Raw genomic sequence first — 21,035 nt, forward strand, 5'->3', positions numbered from 1 at the left:
CTCTCCCTCTCTCTCCCTCTCCCTCTCCCTCTCTCTCCCTCTCTCTCTCTCTCTCTCCAAACCCAAAACACCGCATGGGTGCTTGGGCACAACCTCTTTGGCGTATACCAGCCAAAGCCTCTTGTGCATTCATGCTCATGACTGGCAAGGATAGGGAGGCCCAAGCTCGCGCTCTCCCTCTCTTCCTCCTGCATGCCAGGCAGGCTCCCTACCTCAGAGGTGCACACAGCTCTCCAGTCTCCCTTTCAAATTATACATTAGCATCGGCTGCAGCCACTGGCACTGCCACCCATTGGTCCCTCGGGACCTTTTCTTCAAAGAAGGAAGGAATTAAAAGTATCTCACATTTAATTAAAAAAGATCGTGGCTTTTAGGGCTTTGGGTGTCTCTTTGGTCAAGGGCAAGCTTTGCTGCATTGCCAGCTATACCTCAGGTCTAAAACTATTCCAGCTCTTTTGTAAAATTCAGTCACAGCTAACCTCAGTAGTACCTGTACCGTCAAACCCGAGTTCAGAATGACCATCCCTGAGTCCTGTCCTCTCCCTGGCCAGGTGACCCTGTCACTGACAGCGAAGCGGATGGCCAAGAAGAACTGCCTGGTGAAGAACCTGGAGGCAGTGGAGACACTGGGCTCCACCTCCATCATCTGCTCAGACAAGACGGGGACGCTGACCCAGAACAGGATGACGGTGGCACATCTGTGGTTCGACAGTCAGATCTTCATGGCTGACACAAGCGAGAACCAAACAGGTGAGTTTTCTGGAGCCTTCGTTCTGGCCCAAATCCTGGCTGAGTGGCAGCGCACTGTGGGGAGGGTGATTCAGGCATGGTAACCCAGCACCCACAGCACCACTGTCCTTTCTCTCTACTCCAGACCAAGCCTTTGACCAAAGCTCCGGAACCTGGGCCTCCTTATCCAAGATAATAGCACTGTGTAACCGAGCTGAGTTCAGGCCAGGACAGGAAAGCGTCCCCATCATGAAGGTAAGGTGACTGTGTCGCTTAGTCTTATATCTCAGCCACGTGAGGTTACTCTGTGTTCTACTTGAGTGATTTAATCTTTCCAACAGTGGAAAATTTCTACTAGTAAGAGCAGTGTGACTCAAGTGCATACAGAAGGTTGTCTTCACTCCAGCTTCCTTTGAGAAATCTCAGAGGTGCTTAGCTGATCTCAGAATATGGGGTTTGCTTGTTCCTTTGTTTCTTTGTCTGTTTTTCTGAGACAGGATCTCACTATGTTGTTCAGGCTGGCCTTGAGCTCAGCTTGTAATCTGGGCTGACCTCAGACTTGCAGTGATCCTGCCTCAGCCTCCTGAGTGCTGGGATTACAAGGTGTGTGTGCCACCACACCTGGCCCAGGATCTCAGAATACTGACTTGGGTTCTTTTGAAAATTCTGTCACATTCTAGAAAGTAAATGTGCCTTTAAGTTACTTTCCCCCCAAGTGGGTATAATAAAAGTTTATTACAAGTGAAGTTTAAAACTGGATGGAAATAAAGGGATCAATCTTAGCACATGTTCCCTTTGAATAAAATGTAGCAGGAGATGGGGTCTGAGAGGTCCTGAAATAGTGGGCTACTCAATAAACTTTCCACCTCCTCCTCCTTCTCTTCTGTCTTTTCCTTCTCACTCTGTCGTCCCCTCCCCTGCTCTCTCTATTCTTCTCTGTCTCAAGAAGACACTGAATGTTCTCCAGACTTTTGCCGTTGCCACTAGCTTTTCCACTGACCCTTCCTCTTTCTTACATTTTTTGTGCACTTGTTTTTCTTTTGCTATTAGAAAGCTCATTGATGCTCCCAGCCAGTTGCTTCCATGTCAGTGCCTTTCACATTTTTCTGTTTGTTTGTTTTTCGTTTTTCTTCCGGTACCAGAAATCGAACTCACGGCCTTGCCAGGCAGGCGCTTTGCCACTGAGCTAAATTCCCAGCCCCACCTTTCACATTTGTATGTCTAGTTCTGACTGCTCACCCAAGCCCCAGTGTGGACCAACAGCCCTGTGTACCCTCTTGGAAGTTCCACCGCACAGCCTGAGAGCAGATGTTCTCTGTCACCTTCTGCCTGTGCCTAGCCTGACTTCCAGTCAGTATCTTGTCCCAAATGTTGGGGTCTTCTATGGCATAAGCATTCTTCTTGTCATCTACTCAGTGATTTTGGAAGTCATCTTTGTCTTCCTCCTTTCCTGATAATTATCAGTGAGCCAAGTCCTATCACTCTGGCTTCAAAATATACATAATTTTACATTTGTATTATTACCAATACCTTGCAACTAAGGTATTAAAGAAGCAACCTCCTCATTGGCCTCTTTGACCCTGGTTTATCCCTCCCCTAATTTTCCAGAATTACTGATTCCATCTCCACCTAATTTTGCTTAAAAATCCCTGTGATTCTCTATTTTCTGCTTCCTGGGTCTAGACCTTAGCCCACCTGTTAGAGACCTCAAAACTTACACACCCTCCACATCCACCTGTATTTCCAGCACTCGTAATGGAACCCTCCACGTCTCTGTTCATGTTATTCTGGTTTCTAGAAGGCTTTCTTCAGCCCCATTCTTGGTTGGCTCCTGTCTTAATTCAGCGCGGAGGAACCTTGTTCTTATGTAGCTCTCACTTATTTGAGCTGGTAGGTGGCCGGATTGTTTACACTCTGGCCCTGACTCAGGCACTAGTGGTCCTGTGACAGCCTTGTCTCCCAGGTTGTGTACTGCAAATATTTATCCCATTTGATTTCCAGAAAGTTGTGGTTGGCGATGCATCAGAAACTGCTCTTTTGAAATTCTCTGAGGTCGTTTTGGGTGATGTGATGGAAATAAGAAAAAGAAACCGCAAAGTAGCTGAAATCCCTTTTAACTCTACTAACAAATTTCAGGTGAGTTCTTCCTCACAACTGGCTGCCTCTTTCATCACTGAAACACTTCTGCCTGCACATATCCACTGATTAGCCCAGAACTTGAATGATTCCTGGCCTTAGAAATAGTCCTTGACAGATGCAGGGCCTGGGCATCTGGTAAACCCAGATTGACTTTTCCTTGTTTCCCTTGTTGTTTCTTGCTTTCCCTGAGGAGCAGGGTAAGAAAAGGTTAAGAGCTTTCCATGGCCCGATTCTCCTATGAACCATCTGTACATATTACAGACACACACAAACTCACACACCACCACCACCACCTGGTAACTTGTGTGAAAGCGCTGAGCACGGCCGCATACAAAGGATAAATGAGAGGTGGGAGAAGTGAGAAGAACTAACATTTATTGCCCACTGAGTACAGTTGGGCCTCCATACCCTCCAGTTCCACCATAGATGTAACCAACTGGGGATCAAAAATATTTGGGAAAAAAATAATTGTATCTGCTCTAAACATGTACAAACTATTCTTATTATTCCATGAACTAAACATTATAATAACTATTTGCCTAGCATCAATGTTTTATTAGGTGGCATAAGTCCTGTAAAGGGGACTGCAAGATTATGGGTGGACATGTGTAGGTTCCATGCAAAAACTATGTTATTTCATATAAGGGACTTGAATTTTGATATCCTCTCAAGTCCTGAAGCCAGTCTCCTGAGTATATCAAAAAACAACTGTGTATATCAGACACTTTACCTACATTTCTCATTTAATTCTCACAACAGGCCCATGAGGTAGAACCAATGAATTACAATTCATAGATAAGGCAAATTCTTGAGTCCAGAGTGCACACGTTCTACTGCACAGAAGTAGAACAGTTCGGTCTGACAATGTGAGGAAGACAAGTCTCTCAGATGATCAGTCACACTGTTTTCCTTGCTCACCCCTGGATCCATTGGTAGAGCTCACCTTTCACCCACTGCTCAGGAAGAACATGACCAGCCCTGCCCTGTCTCTCCCATCACTCCGGGGGTGGCCAGTAGTTGCTCATCTCCATCCTCCTTGTATTCCAGTGAACAGCAGTTTACAGCCGAAGGCCCTATTGTAGATGGGGTTTTCCCAGAGATCCAGGGGTCATAACTTGGGCTTTGCATAACAGTAAAGTACAGTCATGTGTTGCTTAAAATTGAGGATACTTTTAAGGAAGGTGTTGTTAGGTGGTTTCATCATTGTGCACACATCACAGAGTGTATCTACCTGAGCCTAGATGGCTCATCCCACTACTGGTATCACTTATAGGTGGTATAGTCAGGTGTTCCTAAGCTACAAACTTGTTTAACCTGTTACCATACTGAGTACTGTAGACACATGTGATATAACGGTATGTTTACACCTAAATGTATCTGAGACAGCGTAGAAAAGGTACAGTAAAAATACTAGGCATTATTGTCAGCTACACTATAATTTTATGAGACCATCACCATATATATGATCCACCCTTGATCAAAAAATCATTATACAATGTACATCTGTATAAAAAGAGAATAACCATGTACAAGGATATTTCTAGCGATTATCCATTTGTCTTGGTTTAGATCAAATTTAGGATTAGTGAACAGCTATTATGTTCAAACATCTTCTTTGTGGATAATGAATCACTAAAGAGTTGTGGTTAGCTACATAGGCAATTAATAAAAATATATGATGTAAAATTGTAAAGCAAGGGAGTTTGGCCTGGTGGTTCATTCCTGTAATCTGAGCATTCCAGGAAATGGAGGCAAGAGGATAACAAGTTCAAACCCAGCATGGCCAATTTAGCAACTTGGTGAGACTCAAAATTTCAAAAGGGCTAAGGATGTAGGGCCTGGGTTCAGTCGGTAGTACAGAGTCATTCTGAAGGGCCTGGGTTCAATCTGCAGTACAAAAGTATATACATGTTTGAAGCCAGGAAATCAGATATCTTATCTGAAACATAACTCAAGATAGAATGAACAACAATTCTAAAATGACAGTCGCAGAATAACTACTACTATTAGCTCTTCTGAGCTAATTTCCATATACATGAAATCATTCCTTCTTGCAATGACTGTAAAGCAGGTGGAGATGGGGAATTGAGGTGTACAAGGTGATATACACCCGTGAGGGCCAGAACCAGGACTCAGATGGAGCAGAAAGTCAGCACTAGTAGAACCTGGGCTGATAGGCCGCAAGTAGGAGCAGGACTCGGAATGTTGCTAAGGTGCCATCTATCATGACAGAGGCATTTCTTGCCCTGTGAGAAGTGAGAGAAGGCAGGTTCTGTGGCCCTCCTATGGGCAAAAGTGAGCTGCACAAACTTGGGGCCAGATGTGGGGAGCAGGCCTATATGAGCCCTCACCAAAGAAGTCAAAGGTGCTGTTGAAGGAGGAATGGAACCCAAGAGTAGAATGCTTAGCTACTATAGGAGGTTGTGCATTCAATCCCCGGCACTGCAAAAAGAACTTCCTTGGATGCTATTAGGGCCACTTTATTTTTATGCATAAGCAACACCCTACTTAAACAGGGCTTTAGAAGTCATGGCTTTGGAGGTCTGTGTGTATCAGTCAGTAGAAGAAAAAGATAAGTGGAAAGTCCATGCTTTATTAGTTTTAAAATAGCAGTGCCCAGAAAGATTATACATGAAAATACTTAAAACTGATTACAGCAAGCTGGTAGTGGTGGCACACACCTGTAATCCCAGCTATTTGGAAGGCTGAAGCAGGAGGGCTGCAATTTCAAAGTTTGCCTGGGCAACTTAGCAAGACCTTGCCTCAAAAAAAAGGATGTGATGTAGCTCAGTGTAGAGCACTTGCTCAGTGTTTGAGAGGCCTTTGGACTGAACCTCAGCACTGCAACAAAACAAAACAAAACAAAACAAAAAAACCCAGGTAAATACAATAAAATAGTTTATGGGAAATTGGAAAATTAGGACAATGCTTCATAAAGTTTTACCCAAAGTTTATGCTGTTAGTAATTCAAGTCCACAGATAAGTAATTTTTGAAAAACATGAAAACAAAAATCAGTTTCCTTCCCTCTTTCTTTCTCGGTACTGGGAGTTGAACTTGGGGCTTTTGCCCTGAGCGTTTTGGTTTTTTTGTTTTGTTTTGTTTTGCTTTTAGCAGAGTCTCACTTAATTTACTACTGCTTCAGCTTCCCGGAGTGCTGGGATTACAGGCATGTACCACCATGCCCAGCAATAACCAGTTACTGTTTGAAATTCAAGCTCCACAAATGTCCCTCTAATCTTTTCTTGTTAATCGGCAGAAGAGAGAGAGAGAGAGAGAGAGAGAGAGAGAGAGAGAGAGAGAGAGAGAGAGAGAGAGAAAAGACATACCTGGGGATGTCAGAGTTCCTCCTCCTCCCTTACACCTCACGCACAAGTGGAGAGAAACGAATGTGTTCCCTTTCTTGTCCTGTTGCCAGTTGGAAGAGCCGTGGTAAACATAATGTATCTAACATGCCCTGTTGATGCCTCCCAGCTGTCCATACATGAGACAGAAGACCCTGAAGACAAGCGCTTCCTCGTGGTGATGAAGGGGGCCCCAGAGAGGATCTTAGAGAAGTGCAGCACCATCATGATCCATGGCCAGGAGCAGCCGCTGGACAAGAGCAGCGCCAACGCCTTCCACACAGCCTACATGGAGCTGGGTGGCCTGGGCGAGCGCGTGTTAGGTGAGTGGCAGCAGAACCCCTGCCCGTCTTCTGGGAGGCAGGGATGATGAGGCCTCAGGAGCTGAGAGAGTAGCGATGGTGTCACATGAATCGTAAAAAATATGAGGGGTTGGGAATGTATCTAGGTGACAGAGGAATTGCCTAGCATGTGCAAGGATATAGGTTAGAGTCCCAGCACTGAAAAAAATATATATGATAAACAGGATGGAAACATACAAAAGGATGCAACATGATAGCACCGGGAAGAATGGGGTTGCTTCTAGACAAGGAAAATCAAAGACTTCAGAGAAGGAGTCACATTTTACAATGACCCTTGAATGGCAGCACTGGAAGGGAAATGGGGTGAAGGTATTCATGTACAGGGGACCACGCAGGCCAGCTGGAAAGGGATGGGGCGTATGCACACAGGGTGCAGTGAGCCAGCCCGTGCCAAGTGTTGCAGGGTAGGTGAGATGGTGTATGTGGGAAGCAGGGCCACAGACACAAACTGGAGGTCATGGTGTGGAGGGCTTGAATACATGATTGAGGAACTGGAGTGTTGTCCTTCTGCAGGAGAGCACACTGGAGGCTTTGCAGCAAGAGTGAACTGGTCAGAGTTACGGTGTTCGTTAAGCGTAGTCCTGGTAGCAGCAAGGAGAGGAGAGGCATGGGACTCAGTTGGAGGTGGCCGTCCTCATTTGGCTGAATTTGATGCAAGGTGATATGAGTGTGAAGGATGGGTCAGGTGCAAGTTTCATAATGGCAAAGTGAGTTAGCAACTGATTAAAGAAAAATAGTGAATTTAAAAAATGATTAAGCTTCCCATGTCATGAGTTGGGAAAAGTAATGCCAGTAACAGACGGGACATAAGCCTTAGAAATACAAACACTGTGGTAACTGAAGTGGTCTCACAGGTGACAGTGTGTTCCATTGTCAAAATCATGGGTCAACAGAAAAACACCAGTTCAGAACTACAGGGTGATGAATTAAAGAAAACAGCTCAACCACTGAGCTATATCTTCTCGTGGTCAATGATAAGGCTCATTAAACACCATCAAAGCTCTTGCCAGTAGACATGGAATCCACGGAATGCGTGTTTATAAAGGATATTTGAGTTTGTAAAACACAAAATTGTACAAATGAGATGCTAATGATATAAGCATGCCCTAAGTAACCCAAGCACCAGGTAATCTCCTTTTCAACACAGGATTGGTCCCCATCTGGTTAGAATGGCTCCAGAAACCTTGAGTTTGATATTTGAAAGTCTTTCTTACTGAAATGTGTAATGCACCAAACCATGCTGAGAATTAATTTGATGTAAAAGCTGATAAGAGGGTCAGGTTCCACCAGACACGGGCATGCCTTCTCCCTCAACCTGGCTGATGTCTGGGAGGAGAGAATGGCTTTGCCCCATTCTTATGGTCTTGCTCATATGCGTATACTGATTAAGGAGTGAAATTTTACCACTGGCCAGGTGGAAAACACACCTGGAAAACACACCTCTCTCACATGTGACCTCCCTGTGAAAGTCTCACCCAACTCTCCAGGTAGCTGAAGTATAGCTTCACCCTGCAGTTTGTACCATATTTTTTATGCTTGTTTGCTGTAGCTCTCAGTCCCACCACAAAACAGGAACATGTTCAGAAGTAAAGGCTTACACTTTATTTACCTTAGTCTTTATATATACAGAACCTGATGAGCATAATACATTATTTTGCATAAAATATATCTTTTCCTTAAAAAAGCATATATTGTGGAATTGAAGGAGTTAAACAATTCTGATACAGGCTAATGCGCTGGTAAAACAAAAAATAGTAAAGGACTGAAATTTTCATTTACTCACTCACTCATTCATCCATTCATTCACTTATTTTTGGTGCTGGGGATTGAATTTAGGGCCCATGAATGCTAAGCACCTGCTCAACCACTGAGCTATATCTTCTTTACTTTTGTCATTGCTTGTCCTAGTTTCATTGATCCGCAAATTCATACCCATTACAGGTTTCTGTCATCTCTACCTGCCAGCAGACAAGTTTCCAGAAAGCTATTCATTTGATGTGGACACCATGAACTTTCCCACTTCCAACTACTGCTTTGTGGGGCTTCTGTCAATGATTGACCCCCCTCGGTCCACCGTGCCAGATGCAGTTGCCAAATGCCGGAGTGCAGGAATCAAGGTGGGACTTATTTTCCTGACTTAGGAAGCCTTCAGTTAGGTTGCATGTCTTGCTAAGAACATTGGTCATAAAACACAAAGAGTACTTAGGCTGTTCAAGTAAATATCATAGTTGCCTTTGTAGCTCTACTTTCACTATGCTAAGATTTCAATAACTGACCTGTAAAAGTGAAAAAATTGTGTCTCTGTGGGATGAACCACAATAGTAACTACAGTGAAAATCTCACAGTGCTATGAATTGACCATATCTTACCCTAGGCTACGGGAGATAATACAGTGTTATTACTTAATCTTGAGGTTCAGCCTCCATCATCTATTTATCTTCATGATATTAAAACCAAAACATGAGTGTTCAATACCATGTTGATATCGAACATGGTTGAAGCAACATGGGCCTGCCTCGGGTGTACACCTATAGGCCCTTTCACAAATAAAGTGACGTCAAAGTAGAGGAGCTTCCTCTAGAGTCAGAGGAGGAAATGTAAGAAGCCTAGGAGCAAGGGTAGACCCGCTGGAACCAGTGTATCCTTCATGACAGCTAGGTCTTAGATCCAGAATTTCCTGTAAGGCAAAGGGCAGCAGCCACAGATGATGTTCTGCCAGGTCCTGATGCTAAACTATTATCCTTGCTGCCACTAGCTGGGTTCCTCGTGTCTATAAGTCCTTGTCATCTGTGCTCTAGGTCATTATGGTTACAGGAGATCATCCCATCACAGCCAAAGCTATCGCCAAGAGTGTGGGGATCATCTCAGCCAACAGCGAGACAGTGGAAGACATTGCCAAACGCTGTAATATTGCTGTGGAGCAAGTTAACAAACAGTAAGCACAGAACCAATGTAGCAGAAACTCAAGTTCTCTTCCAGCTAAAGAGCTGTACTGTGGAACAGATCACCTTTTTGTCCCACATTCTCTCAGGGTAATGCTTGGTTGGTTTGACCTATACAAAGTAATTTACATACTTAGTCATTCACTCAAAAGTTTACCGAGTACCTAATACATGCTGAACACTGTATCAGTGCCATGACAATAACTCTATGTGTTGCTCACCTGAAATGTTGAAATCCAATAAGTTCAGTGATATATAGCTTCACAACAAGGAAATGTTCTAAGAAATGAAGTTCCATCATTGTGTGAGCATGATTAACTATATTTACATAAACCAAAGTAGCTATAACATTACCAGGTGGCAACATCTTACAGGATTTCTGTCAGGGAGTGAAAAGTCATGTGGCACAGGACAGTAGATCTGAAAACCTGTGTGCTCCATTTAAAGAAAAACTAAACAAAAGGTTTATATACAAATCACTTGCCATTGATCCAGTTCTATGATCAGGAATATTAAGAACCCCTTGGGTTTCACGCACCACCACATCCAATGGGAATCTTAGACACTTCGCTATGGAGTCATTTGGCTTCATAATGTGTAGCTATGTAAATATACCCTTTCTATTTGGTAGTAAATAGATGGAAGCTTCCTAAGGAAAGTTTTTTTTTCTTCTTTCTTCTAATTATTTTAATAATTCACCCATCCATTCATTCATCAGTTAATTATTTTAACAGTTACTTTTTAAGGGCTAACTATATGCCAGGCACATGTACTGTGACAGAAAACGGAACAGATACTGTTGTCATGCTTGGGAAGCTTTCTATGTAGCTAGGAAGTCAGGAAAGACAACTAATTGTGATGTGGTCCATACAATGAAGGGGACAGCAGCCTGGATTGTGAAAGGTATGAGTGAATCAAAGGCTGCAGAATCTCAGGTTGCAAAGAAAGGTCACCAGCTGGATTGTATAGTTTTTGTTTGATTTGGTTTTTGTTGTTGTTGTTTTTACGGAGCGGGGTTGGTTTGGTTTTTCTCATAATAGAAATTGAATTCGGAGGGGCTGGGGATTTAGCTCAGTGGCAAAAGTGCTTGCCTGGCAAGCGCAAGGTCGTGAGTTCGGTTCCTGGTACCGGAGAAAAACCAAAAAAAAAAAAAAAAAAAAAAAAAAAAAAAAGAAATTGAATTCGGAGCCTCACATAGACAAGTGCTTCACCACTGAGCTACACCTCCAGCCCCTTTTATTTCAAGACAGGGTCTTGCTAAGTTTCCCTAGATGGCCTTGAATTTGTGATCCCTCTGCATAAGCCTCCCAAGGAGCTGAAAATACTGGCATGTACCAACCACCTCATCTGGTTTGGATTCTACTTTCATGCCACTTTGTCTGCTTTTGACTTTCCTTTCTATTTTATCCAGGCACTTATACCTTTTGGGAACACAGAGCTGGCAGTTAGCTAATGAATTATCACTAAGCAGGAAATTACCACGGAAGGTAGCCAACCACAAGATAGCCCTGGACACCGTAGCAAGTCTGAGGTCTGAGTCTCCAGCCCCATTTTGTATAAATGACATCCCTCTGTAAAAAACAGGTTGGGGGTTTGTTTGTTTGGTTGGTTTTAAAAAAAAAAAAAGTAGGACTATACATTCCTTGCACTTTATCACACTGAATAGGAGCATGAAGTGGACAACTCTGTGATTGCTGATTGTTCTCACTGACCCACTTTTCAGCTCTGGCTTCATGACTGTATAAGAATACATCCTGCAGCTGTACCAGGAAAGGAAGCACCTTTTTCTTCTCATCATACTTTGGTGGCTTTTACTAGCAGTTAGAAATATCTGCAGTTTGAGACAAGTGCTAGAATTCTAGCATTTAGCACTGTCTTGGTTACTTTTCTCCGTTGCTGGGACAAAGTACTTGATGCCCAAAATTAAGGAAGGAAAGGTTTATTTTGCTTGCAGTTTGTGGAGTTTTCAGTCCATACTTGGCAGGTTACAAGGCAGACTGGCACATGGCAGAGGGCTACAGCTCATGGCGGCAGAACACAGCAAAAGCAACAAACACAAAAGGGAGGAATGGCGGCAAGCAGCCTCTTCCTCTCCCTTACATACGCAAACTATCCACCCCAGAGCGGGTATAGCTCTCACACCCATAATCAATCAAACTCTAAAAGCCTGCCCCATGACCGCATGAGGCTTTAGGGGGGACACCCAGACACAAACCATAACAAGCACCAAGAAGAAAAACAACATAAAAAGTTCAAAACGTACAACACAAAAAGAACAAGGTATGCAGTGATTTGTACTAGCAGTATGTAAGCTGAGGTTTGGAGGCTGAAATGTATAGTATTTGTCCAAGGAAGCTGAGGTGAGAGACGGACGTGTATTCCTGGCAAGGGAGAACTTGCAGGCCTTATGGGGGAGGGTGTCTCAGAAACAGCTGAGACCAGTGAGCTGGATGGAGAGCCCAGGAGGAGGTAAAGTTCAACAGCTCAGACCATGTCTGACCTTACAGGCCTCACTTGGTCCTGCTGCCAAACCAAGTTAGGGATCCCTGGGTCTGCTTGGAGCACAGTGGCAAGCCCCTGAGGAGTGGCTCAGTCAGATCCGCACAATCAAGAATCCCTAGAACCCTACTTTAATAATGAGCAAAAATAATCTTGCTCAGGAAAGATTCCAACAAACCTTTCTCCCTAAAGAACATATGGTACGTAGACTTTTGGAAACCTAAAATAAATAAATAACATCAAAGAATTATTACTTATATCTGTTGGCATAAGGGAATTCTGGGACCCAGAACATATGAATAGGCAATTTGATTTGATCTTGATTTGTTGTTTTGGTGGAACTGGGGATTGAACTCAGGGCCGTCATGCTGAGCTACATCTTCAGCCCTTTTATTTTTTACTTTGAGGCAGGGTCTCCAGCTGGTGACCCTCCTGCCTCAACCTCACAGAAGTCTGGGATCACAGGTGTGCAACACTGCTCAGCTGTTGTTTTTTTTTTGTTGTTGTTGTTGCTTTTGTTTTTGGTCCTGCTGGGGATTGAACCCAAGATGTTGTACATGCCGGCAAGTACTGTACCACTGAGCTACATCCCCAGCCCCAAGCAGTCTGTTTTTACCCTACTTTTGCTTGTGAAGTAAAGCACTGCCCAAAGGAAACACACACTGCTTACTCATTCCTGGAAGGGAAAAGCTACTTGGCATTTTTTTCCCTATTACTACAGGACCTTAACTTTTAGCCTCAGTTTAGTGTCTTGAAATGGGGACTAGAATGTCTTTACTACCTATAGCCACTGAGATCTCACCAGAGTATCAAATGTCAAGGACATTGTGTTCTGGATAAAGCCAAAAAGATTCTTGCCCGCACCTTGCTCAGAACAGTGTTTCAACCTAAGATCTGGCCCTGGGCTTCATCCCGTTTCTTCTGGTCCTTTCAGGGATGCTAGAGCTGCTGTGGTGACTGGCATGGAGCTGAAAGACATGACTCCGGAACAGCTGGACGAGATCTTAGCCAACTACCCAGAAATTGTCTTTGCCCGGACATCCCCCCAGCAGAAACTGATCATCGTAGAGGGCTGTCAGAGGCAGGTAAGTGGAGGGAAGTGCTCAGATGACTGACCAGGCCTGTCTCTAAATATATGAAGACATTAGATACATTCATACCTTGGAATCCACAGAGGCTTTGTTCTGGGAATCCCCAAGGATACCAAAATCTATGGATGTTTGAATCCCTTCTGTAAGACGAGGTAGTATTTGCATAGAACCTACATATGTCACAACCAGTGGCCCTTGTACCTGTTTAACCCCATTTTTTCACTGGATACTCACAGGACGCAGTTGTTGCTGTGACAGGGGATGGAGTGAATGACTCTCCAGCCCTAAAGAAAGCAGACATTGGGATTGCCATGGGGATAGCAGGTTCTGATGCTGCTAAAAATGCAGCTGACATGGTCTTGCTGGATGACAATTTTGCATCTATTGTCACAGGAGTCGAGGAAGGTGAGTAGGGACTCAAGCTGTCTTCCCAAATGCCAGAGTTGCCTTGGGGGGATAAACAAGTCCTATAAAGAGACACATCTTTGCCTAGGTCGCCTGATCTTTGACAATCTAAAGAAGACCATTGCATACACCCTGACCAAGAACATTGCCGAACTTTGCCCCTTCTTGATCTACATAATGGTTGGGCTCCCCCTGCCCATTGGCACCATTACCATCCTGTTCATCGACCTGGGCACAGATATAGTAAGTGGCACAAGAGGGAACCGTCTGATACCCACTCTGGGGGCTACATGAAGCTTTATATGTTCCGAGTTGTTATCATCAAGGGCTGTGAGATAGCCAGAGTCAGTGCTTCTCAAACATCCACACCGTGAGGTGGGGCCTAAAGTGCTGCAGTTTTAACAAGCTTCCAGGTGATTCCACTTCCACTTCTCCACAGACTACACTTCAAAGCAAGGGCTAGAGGCTGTGTCAAGGGTTTGGAAATTAAAACTACTCCATGTAGAGCTTTTCAGAATATGAGTCTTGAAGCTGGGCTGTAGCTCAGTGGCAGAGTGCTTGGGTTCAATTCCCAGCACTGAAAAAAGGACATGACTCTTTACCTCTCAGAAAAGTATACCAGTGGTCAGTTTTAGCCCATGTGCCTCCTTATTGTTTGGAGAAGATGAAGTAATTATCCAAATAGTCCATGTGCTTCTGGGACACAGTGGCCCAAGTACTAACCCTACAATCACCCAGTCAGAGAATCTGATCTGGAAGCCACTTACCTAACCACAGTACAAAATAGCAGCTATTAAGGCTTACAAAGCCCTGTCCTACAATAACATCATCCAGACCTCTCTTCTTCTACCTACAATAACATCATCCAAATCTCTCTTCTAGTAACCCCTCTTGCCCTTAAGGAAGCCCCATGTGCCTGTGGCTTACCCGTGCCCAGGGGAAGTAAGCTAAATCAGCATGAACATAGTCCTACAGAGCACCTTCTTGTTCTCTCTTGTTTGATGCAACACCCAGTATATTCCTTGCATTAGGGGGAGACTAGGCATGTCTTAACCTCTGAGGGGAATTGAGGTCCCCACAGAAGACAGGTAACTTTCCCAGCCTTTTAAATTTGCTCATTTTTTCCACTTTAGTAGTTCTCCAAGTGTGGAATTTGTTAGAAATGCAAAGTCTCTGGCCCCTGTCCAGACTTCCCAGACCAGGAAGTCTGGTGGTAAGGCCTAGGAATCTGACTCGTAAAGGTCCTCTTGATGGCAGGATGGAAGAGAGGACACTGTTCTACTACATTGCTTTGAGATCCAACTGTACCCCAAAGGGGGAAGGTTGGTATGAGAAACACTCCGTGGAGGAGATAGGTGTTTTATAATAAGCATTATTAAAAAGATTGATTTCTCTTTTTCTCCCCCTCATGGTCCTGAGCATTGAATCCAGGGCCCCATGTACACCAGGCAAGTGCTCTGTCACTGAGCTCTGTCTCCAACCCATAAGCAGCTTGATTTTTATTGCAGCTCCTAAATTCCACATAGTGCACCCCCTGTTGCTTACACTCTGGAAGGACCAGTTCCCCACCCCCACCACCCCTACTGCCATCCAGCAGCTCCCCACTCCCCGCCTCTGCTGGGCTGAGGCTGTCTGCATCGCTGCAGGCAGACTGAGCACCAGGCTCAGGCGTCACAGCCCTGTGTCTCTCTAGATCCCGTCCATCGCCTTGGCGTATGAGAAAGCTGAAAGTGACATCATGAACAGGAAGCCGCGCCACAAGAAGAAGGACAGACTGGTGAACCAGCAGCTTGCTGTCTACTCTTACCTGCACATTGGTATGATGAAGGCACCCTTCCCTGGAAATGTTTCCCTTTTGAGAGTAGGCATGGGGTGGCAGGAGGGACTGGGAGGAGTCCCAGGACAGTGAGGTGGTTCTCTGAGGCTGCCACAGAGCCTGACCATGTCTCTCAACCTTCTAGGCCTCATGCAGGCCCTGGGAGCTTTCCTCGTGTATTTCACCGTCTACGCACAGCAGGGCTTTTGGCCCACTTCCCTCCTTCACCTGCGGGTATACTGGGAAGATGATGATGTGAATGACTTGGAAGACAGCTATGGTCAGGAGTGGGTGAGTCGGGAGCTCTGGGGCCAGCGTCTCGTGGTTCTTGTCCTTTGCTCTCACTATCCAACCTAGAAGGATACAGAACCTTCATTTTCCTAAACAACATTGATGAGGCCCCTAAAAGCATCTCAGCTAATGGGCTGGGGGTGTCCTTGGTGACCCTTGTTCAGCCTTCGCCAGGATGCAGTCTCATCTCTCAAACTAGACCCTAAGAGTTCCCCTTTTTACATTACCTTTGCCATTGATGTGGAAGTGAAACGAGTCCGAAAATGCCCACAGTTGGACCGAATAATTAGCATGTTCCCTACTCACCTGTCTTAAGGAAATAGATCCTTCTTTCCAAACACAAGGAGGTGGTTCACCCTCAATCTGGTGAGGGGATCAGCTTTACAGAACAACACTGAAATCTCCCTGGAATTCTTCCCCAGGTCTCATGGTCTCATCTTTCATGTCCATTCACAGACAAGGTACCAGAGGGAATACCTTGAGTGGACAGGCTACACAGCCTTCTTTGTTGGCATCATGGTTCAGCAGATAGCAGATCTGATCATCAGGAAAACCCGGAGGAATTCCATCTTCCAGCAGGGTCTCTTCAGGTACTTCCTATGTCTGATTTCATGGCTTATGGGCCACCGTGCCAGAATGCAGGAGGCTGATTCTTTGTAGGACCTACCTGTAGCTACACCCATGACACAGGAGGCATCAACTGACTCCACTGGTGGCACAGTGTGCTGGGTGCATGACTATGAAACCACTGAAACTTAGAGTCTGTTCACTTTTGTATGTGTTACAGAAATAAAGTTATCTGGGTGGGGATTGCCTCCCAGATCATCGTTGCCCTGATTCTCTCCTATGGCCTTGGGAGTGTCACCGCCCTGAATTTCACCATGCTCAGGTGAGTTCACTTTCTCAGCCTGGAGGGAAGATACAGCCCCTGTTCTCAGCTGCAATGACCTAAATAAATATTAAGATTATTGCAAAGTCTTCCCCTTACGTCCTTCCAAAGAGGTCAGATTGATTCTGTGCTATGTGAGTCCAGCCTGACCTGCCCATTTCCCAAAAACAAGTGGGTTTCCCAGGTCCCACCAGGCCCTCTCTGTCCTCACCCGAAAGGTTGTTTGAAAGGCAGATATTGCTTCTAGCAGTCATAACCCAGTTTAAATTAGGAGCTCTGTGCTGTACAGCACAGCAAGTTTGTTGTGGTCTCCCTGCCTACAGGCCCAGGGCTGGCCTATCCCTCTGGACAAGCTAGGGCTCACCTTCCTCCCCTCTGCTTCTAGGGCTCAGTATTGGTTTGTGGCTGTCCCGCACGCCATCTTGATTTGGGTGTATGACGAAGGACGAAAACTGTTCATCAGGCTCTACCCTGGAAGTGAGTAGAAAGACATTTTTATGTGGTGCTGGGGGTGGAACCTAGGGCCTTGCACCTGTTAAGAAAGCGCTTTACCACTGTGATACAACCTCAGCCCAGAAATGTGATTTTTGAGGTTTTCTCTGCTACCTTCCATAGGCTCTCCATTTCTGATATACTTGTTTTTACCTCTACAGGTTGGTGGGATAAGAACATGTATTACTGAGACTATATCACTCCCTGGAAGATTTCTATGTAGTACAGACATCATCAAGAGAGATGTTCATACAGAAAATTATATGAGAGATATTTTGTACTTTAAAGCTGAGGTTTGACTGTTTATATAGAATTTTAATCTCTTGCTCCATTTCCTTATTTTAAAATATGTGAACCCCAAAGTAATGATGTAGAGAAGAATATGTTTATATGTATATAAAGCTCTCTGTTTTAAGTAATCTTGTATAACCCAAGTCCCTGCTGTGGTCTTTTTAAACTAAAATGGAACTGGTCAGATCTCACTTCCTCGTTCTAGTAAAGACCCAATGACCCGCTGATATTTCTGTGAATTTCCCCAAGGACATATATGTTCATAAGCACTTTGCTCATGAAAGGTCAGTGTACATCCCAGCAGCACCGACAACCTCAGTTTGAACTGAGACATCCTCGCTGTGACAGTTTCCCCCTCACGTCACATTATCCCATCTCCCACCACCTCCCCAGCGCTTTCGTGTCTCCTTTCCCATGTCACCCTCTACCTTAGCACCAGAGCCTCCAGCAAGAGGCTCCACGTCCCTCTTGCATACCCTAACTCAGAATTCTCAGCGTATCAGAGAGCCTTTCATTTATCAGGATCAAACTCAGCAGAATTGTTGTGGCTCAAATAGCTGCTGCTGCTGCTGTTGTTGTTGTTATTACTATTATTATTATTATTATTATTTTGGTAGTGCTGGGGATTAAACTCAGAGCCTTTACATGGAGCTACATCCCTACCCTTTTATTTAAATTCTGAAACAAAGTTTTGCTAAGTTGCCCAGGCTGGACTCCAACCTGTAGTCCTCCTGCCTCAGCTTCCCAAAGTGCTGGGATCACAGGTGTGCACCACCACATTGAGCTCAATAGTAATTGTAAAACAGCTGCCAAGCACTCTCCAGCAATAATTTTGTGTAAGTGTGTTGTAACTTAGGCATATTCATGAGTGACACCTACATCCATGTTGACCTGTGGAGAGGTTACCTTTTTTAAGTAAAATATGTTTTATAAAATCAGGTCTCATTGTGGTGTTCTAACAGAGTTTTTCTAAAATATAGAAATGAGATAAAGCCCTTTTATGTCCTTTTGCTTTTTCCCATTATTTTACCTCTCTGATGGTGTGGAAATGTCAGGTTTTGTCTCTGAACTCTTCCTCCACCGTGCTGTGCTCCAGGACTCTGTTAGGCAGCAATGCTTTAGAGAAAGTCATTTTCACCACCTTTCCCTCCACAACACATCCAGAACAAGCTGACTTGTTCAAAACTGAAAAATTCTATTTGGTTAAATTGTCTCAACTCAGTAACTTCTCCCTTTAGACTAGTACCTCTGGGTCAGTGAAAGGAAGACTGCGTGAAAGGAGGGCTGCTCTTTCCCCTGTAGGTACATAGAGTTACAATGTCTGGCATGTGTTGTATGTGTCAATTTAAGCTAAAATACGCTGCCATCCTGATGCTTTTTAATCTCTAGTTCAACCACGATTATGGGGCGAATCCCCCATCAGTAGTAGTTTAGCCACTAGAAACCTCTCCCAGGTAGTTTGGGCAGAGAGGCAGTGGCCCTGCGCCAGCCCTCAGGAGGAAGTTAACGCCTTAGAGGCTTCAGCTAAGAACTTGCCCTTCTCCTTTCTCCTGCCAAGCTGCCTGAGTGGTGCTGGCTGTGACGCTTGACAGCTCTTGGTCCTGCCAAAGCCAGTAGAAGGCTATCAGTATGTGGCACAAAGCCACAAGGTTTAACCTGGGGTAGGACTAAATTTGCAAGGATTTAGATTTGATGTGGAAGTCTCTTCACAGCAGCAACCATGTCTGGAATTACTTTTGTACTTGTAGTTACTGATTCTTGCAAAACATTGACAAATATTTGTAAAATGAACAAATAACTCATTTAAGGAGTCCCAGAAATGAGACTAGAATATCAAGTAGCTTTATAAAGCTGTAGTCAGAAAGAACAATAAAATCCTATCCCAGAGAGTTCGTTGGGCTTTGTTTTTATTTTTTGATGAAAGATAACCCTGAAAGACTGAAGATACCAAGGTAAGAGTAACTAGTTTTCAGGGTTTACAGAGACATGAGCACCAACTTTTATAACACGCAGCTCCTGGCCCTCTTCTGGAGAGGACCTAGAAGTCTCCAGCCATGGTCCTAAACCTAGGGCCACCTGGGACTCCTTAGAACCTCCTGAGACTGAGAGACTGCCCAAACAAAGCAGTTACCTTGTGGGAACCAAATTGCCTCTCAAACCATGAGCATTCCTCCTGAGCTGCAAAACCAGGACTGAATAATAATCGACCAGATCCCAGCCCACCATGGCACCCCATAAAACGGGTGCCACCCTTCAGGTGATCCGATCCTCTTTATCCAATGAGTATGCCCCCTCCAGCTGTTGAGGTTAGAGTCCTCCCCTATTCTCACTCTTCTTGTCAGCTCATGCTACAGTCCCTTACCACTGTCCCTTTCCTCCCACAAGCTCTTCTCCTATGAATTTGTGGCTTACTTTTAATTTCCATTATCACTAAAGCAAGGACTCAGGCTAGCATGACAGGAAGGCTACTTATTTGTCCTGTAAGGTCCAATATACTTCTTAGAAAAAAAATAAAGTTAATTTAAATCTAATTGGTATGGCAGAGTAGCTTAGAGATTTAAAAATGAGGCTAGATTCATGGGTTTTTTGCTTTTTAAAATAATCTTTTATCATGATTATAAAATTGCAGCACATTGAAGGAAATTTGGAGTTATGTACACATGCAGTTCCATTATTTGCAAGGTTGAGGCATGAAGACTCCAAGTTTGAGACCAGCCTAGGCAGCACAGTGAGAGATTATCTGAAAAGAAAGAAGGAAAACATTTACAATAAATTAAAATCACCCTAAATACCACTATCCAGTAACATACTTAAAGAATAGTTGGGTGCTGGGGATATAGTTCAGTGTTACAAGCATCTGCCTGGCAAGCACAAGGTCCTAAGTTCAATTCCTGGTACCAAAAAAAGAAAAAGAAGGCATAGTTGTTTCTTTGGCTTTGTATATTACACTCATGTCTAGGCAAAATTAAAATACAAAGGTTTCTATTCTGCCCTTTTTATTTTTTTTACCCTTTTATTTAACATTAAAAATTATGTTAGTGTGGCTAACAGTGTGGCTCAAGGTTGGAGCATTTGCCTAGGATGGAGATGGCCTTAGGAATCACCGGCACTGCAAAAAATAAAAGAAAGAAGATTCTGTTAATGACTAGACACTCTAAATTAAGAGTATATTAACTATATAAATGAAAATGGTGCAGTTTTTCCCTACTATTCAACTTGCTTTAAAAGGCTGCATCTTTGTCCCCAAATCTTATACCATATCTCTGATTTTGTTTTTTACTGATTTGTCAAAATCAAATTGAGGGATTAAATACCTTTTAAGGCTCTTGATATGTATTCAAGGTAAAGTACAATTTACATTCCCACAAGTAATAATAAAGGAGATGTTTATCTTGCCTGATATTAGGACTGGAAAGATCTGTCAACTAATACAGATTTTTATTTATTCAGCAAAGATGTAGGAGGTGCTTCTACAAAGCCTGAAAACACACCCAGGAGCAAGCCCCAGGTCAGGGCCTAAAGGGGCAGCACCACGGTAGAGCACGTGCCTAACACGAGCCAGCCTGGCTTGGATCTGCATCTCCACCGCTCCTAAAAGAGCAAAAACGACAGATCAAGGAGTCAGTGCTGCAGTGAAGAGGCACACAGGACTCACAAAGTGATAACGGGTTTGAAATGACCGAGCAGTTACACATGACAGTTACAGAAAGTGGTGACCATGGCGAGCTTATTTAAATAGTGTGGTTA

At 44.2% G+C, this 21,035-nt stretch overlaps 1 protein-coding gene across 1 annotated transcript in view; it reads left to right on the top strand.

The window, feature by feature from the left end:
* Positions 1–17,472, top strand: part of Atp12a (ATPase, H+/K+ transporting, nongastric, alpha polypeptide) — a gene marked incomplete at its 5' end in the record, with an annotated part of 25,624 nt that extends 8,152 nt beyond the window's left edge. The window contains 15 exon segments of the mRNA XM_013505518.1: positions 552–750; positions 875–984; positions 2,731–2,865; positions 6,341–6,533; positions 8,514–8,689; positions 9,371–9,507; positions 12,948–13,098; positions 13,341–13,509; positions 13,598–13,752; positions 15,203–15,326; positions 15,471–15,616; positions 16,073–16,206; positions 16,404–16,505; positions 16,891–16,982; positions 17,159–17,472. Coding sequence (XP_013360972.1) covers positions 552–750; positions 875–984; positions 2,731–2,865; positions 6,341–6,533; positions 8,514–8,689; positions 9,371–9,507; positions 12,948–13,098; positions 13,341–13,509; positions 13,598–13,752; positions 15,203–15,326; positions 15,471–15,616; positions 16,073–16,206; positions 16,404–16,505; positions 16,891–16,982; positions 17,159–17,187 — 2,052 coding nt within the window.
* Between the last annotated feature and the right edge of the window lie 3,563 nt (positions 17,473–21,035).

Source organism: Chinchilla lanigera, unplaced genomic scaffold, assembly GCF_000276665.1.
Source record: "Chinchilla lanigera isolate Chin_1 unplaced genomic scaffold, ChiLan1.0 scaffold00096, whole genome shotgun sequence".
In the NCBI taxonomy this organism is placed as follows: domain Eukaryota; kingdom Metazoa; phylum Chordata; class Mammalia; order Rodentia; family Chinchillidae; genus Chinchilla; species Chinchilla lanigera.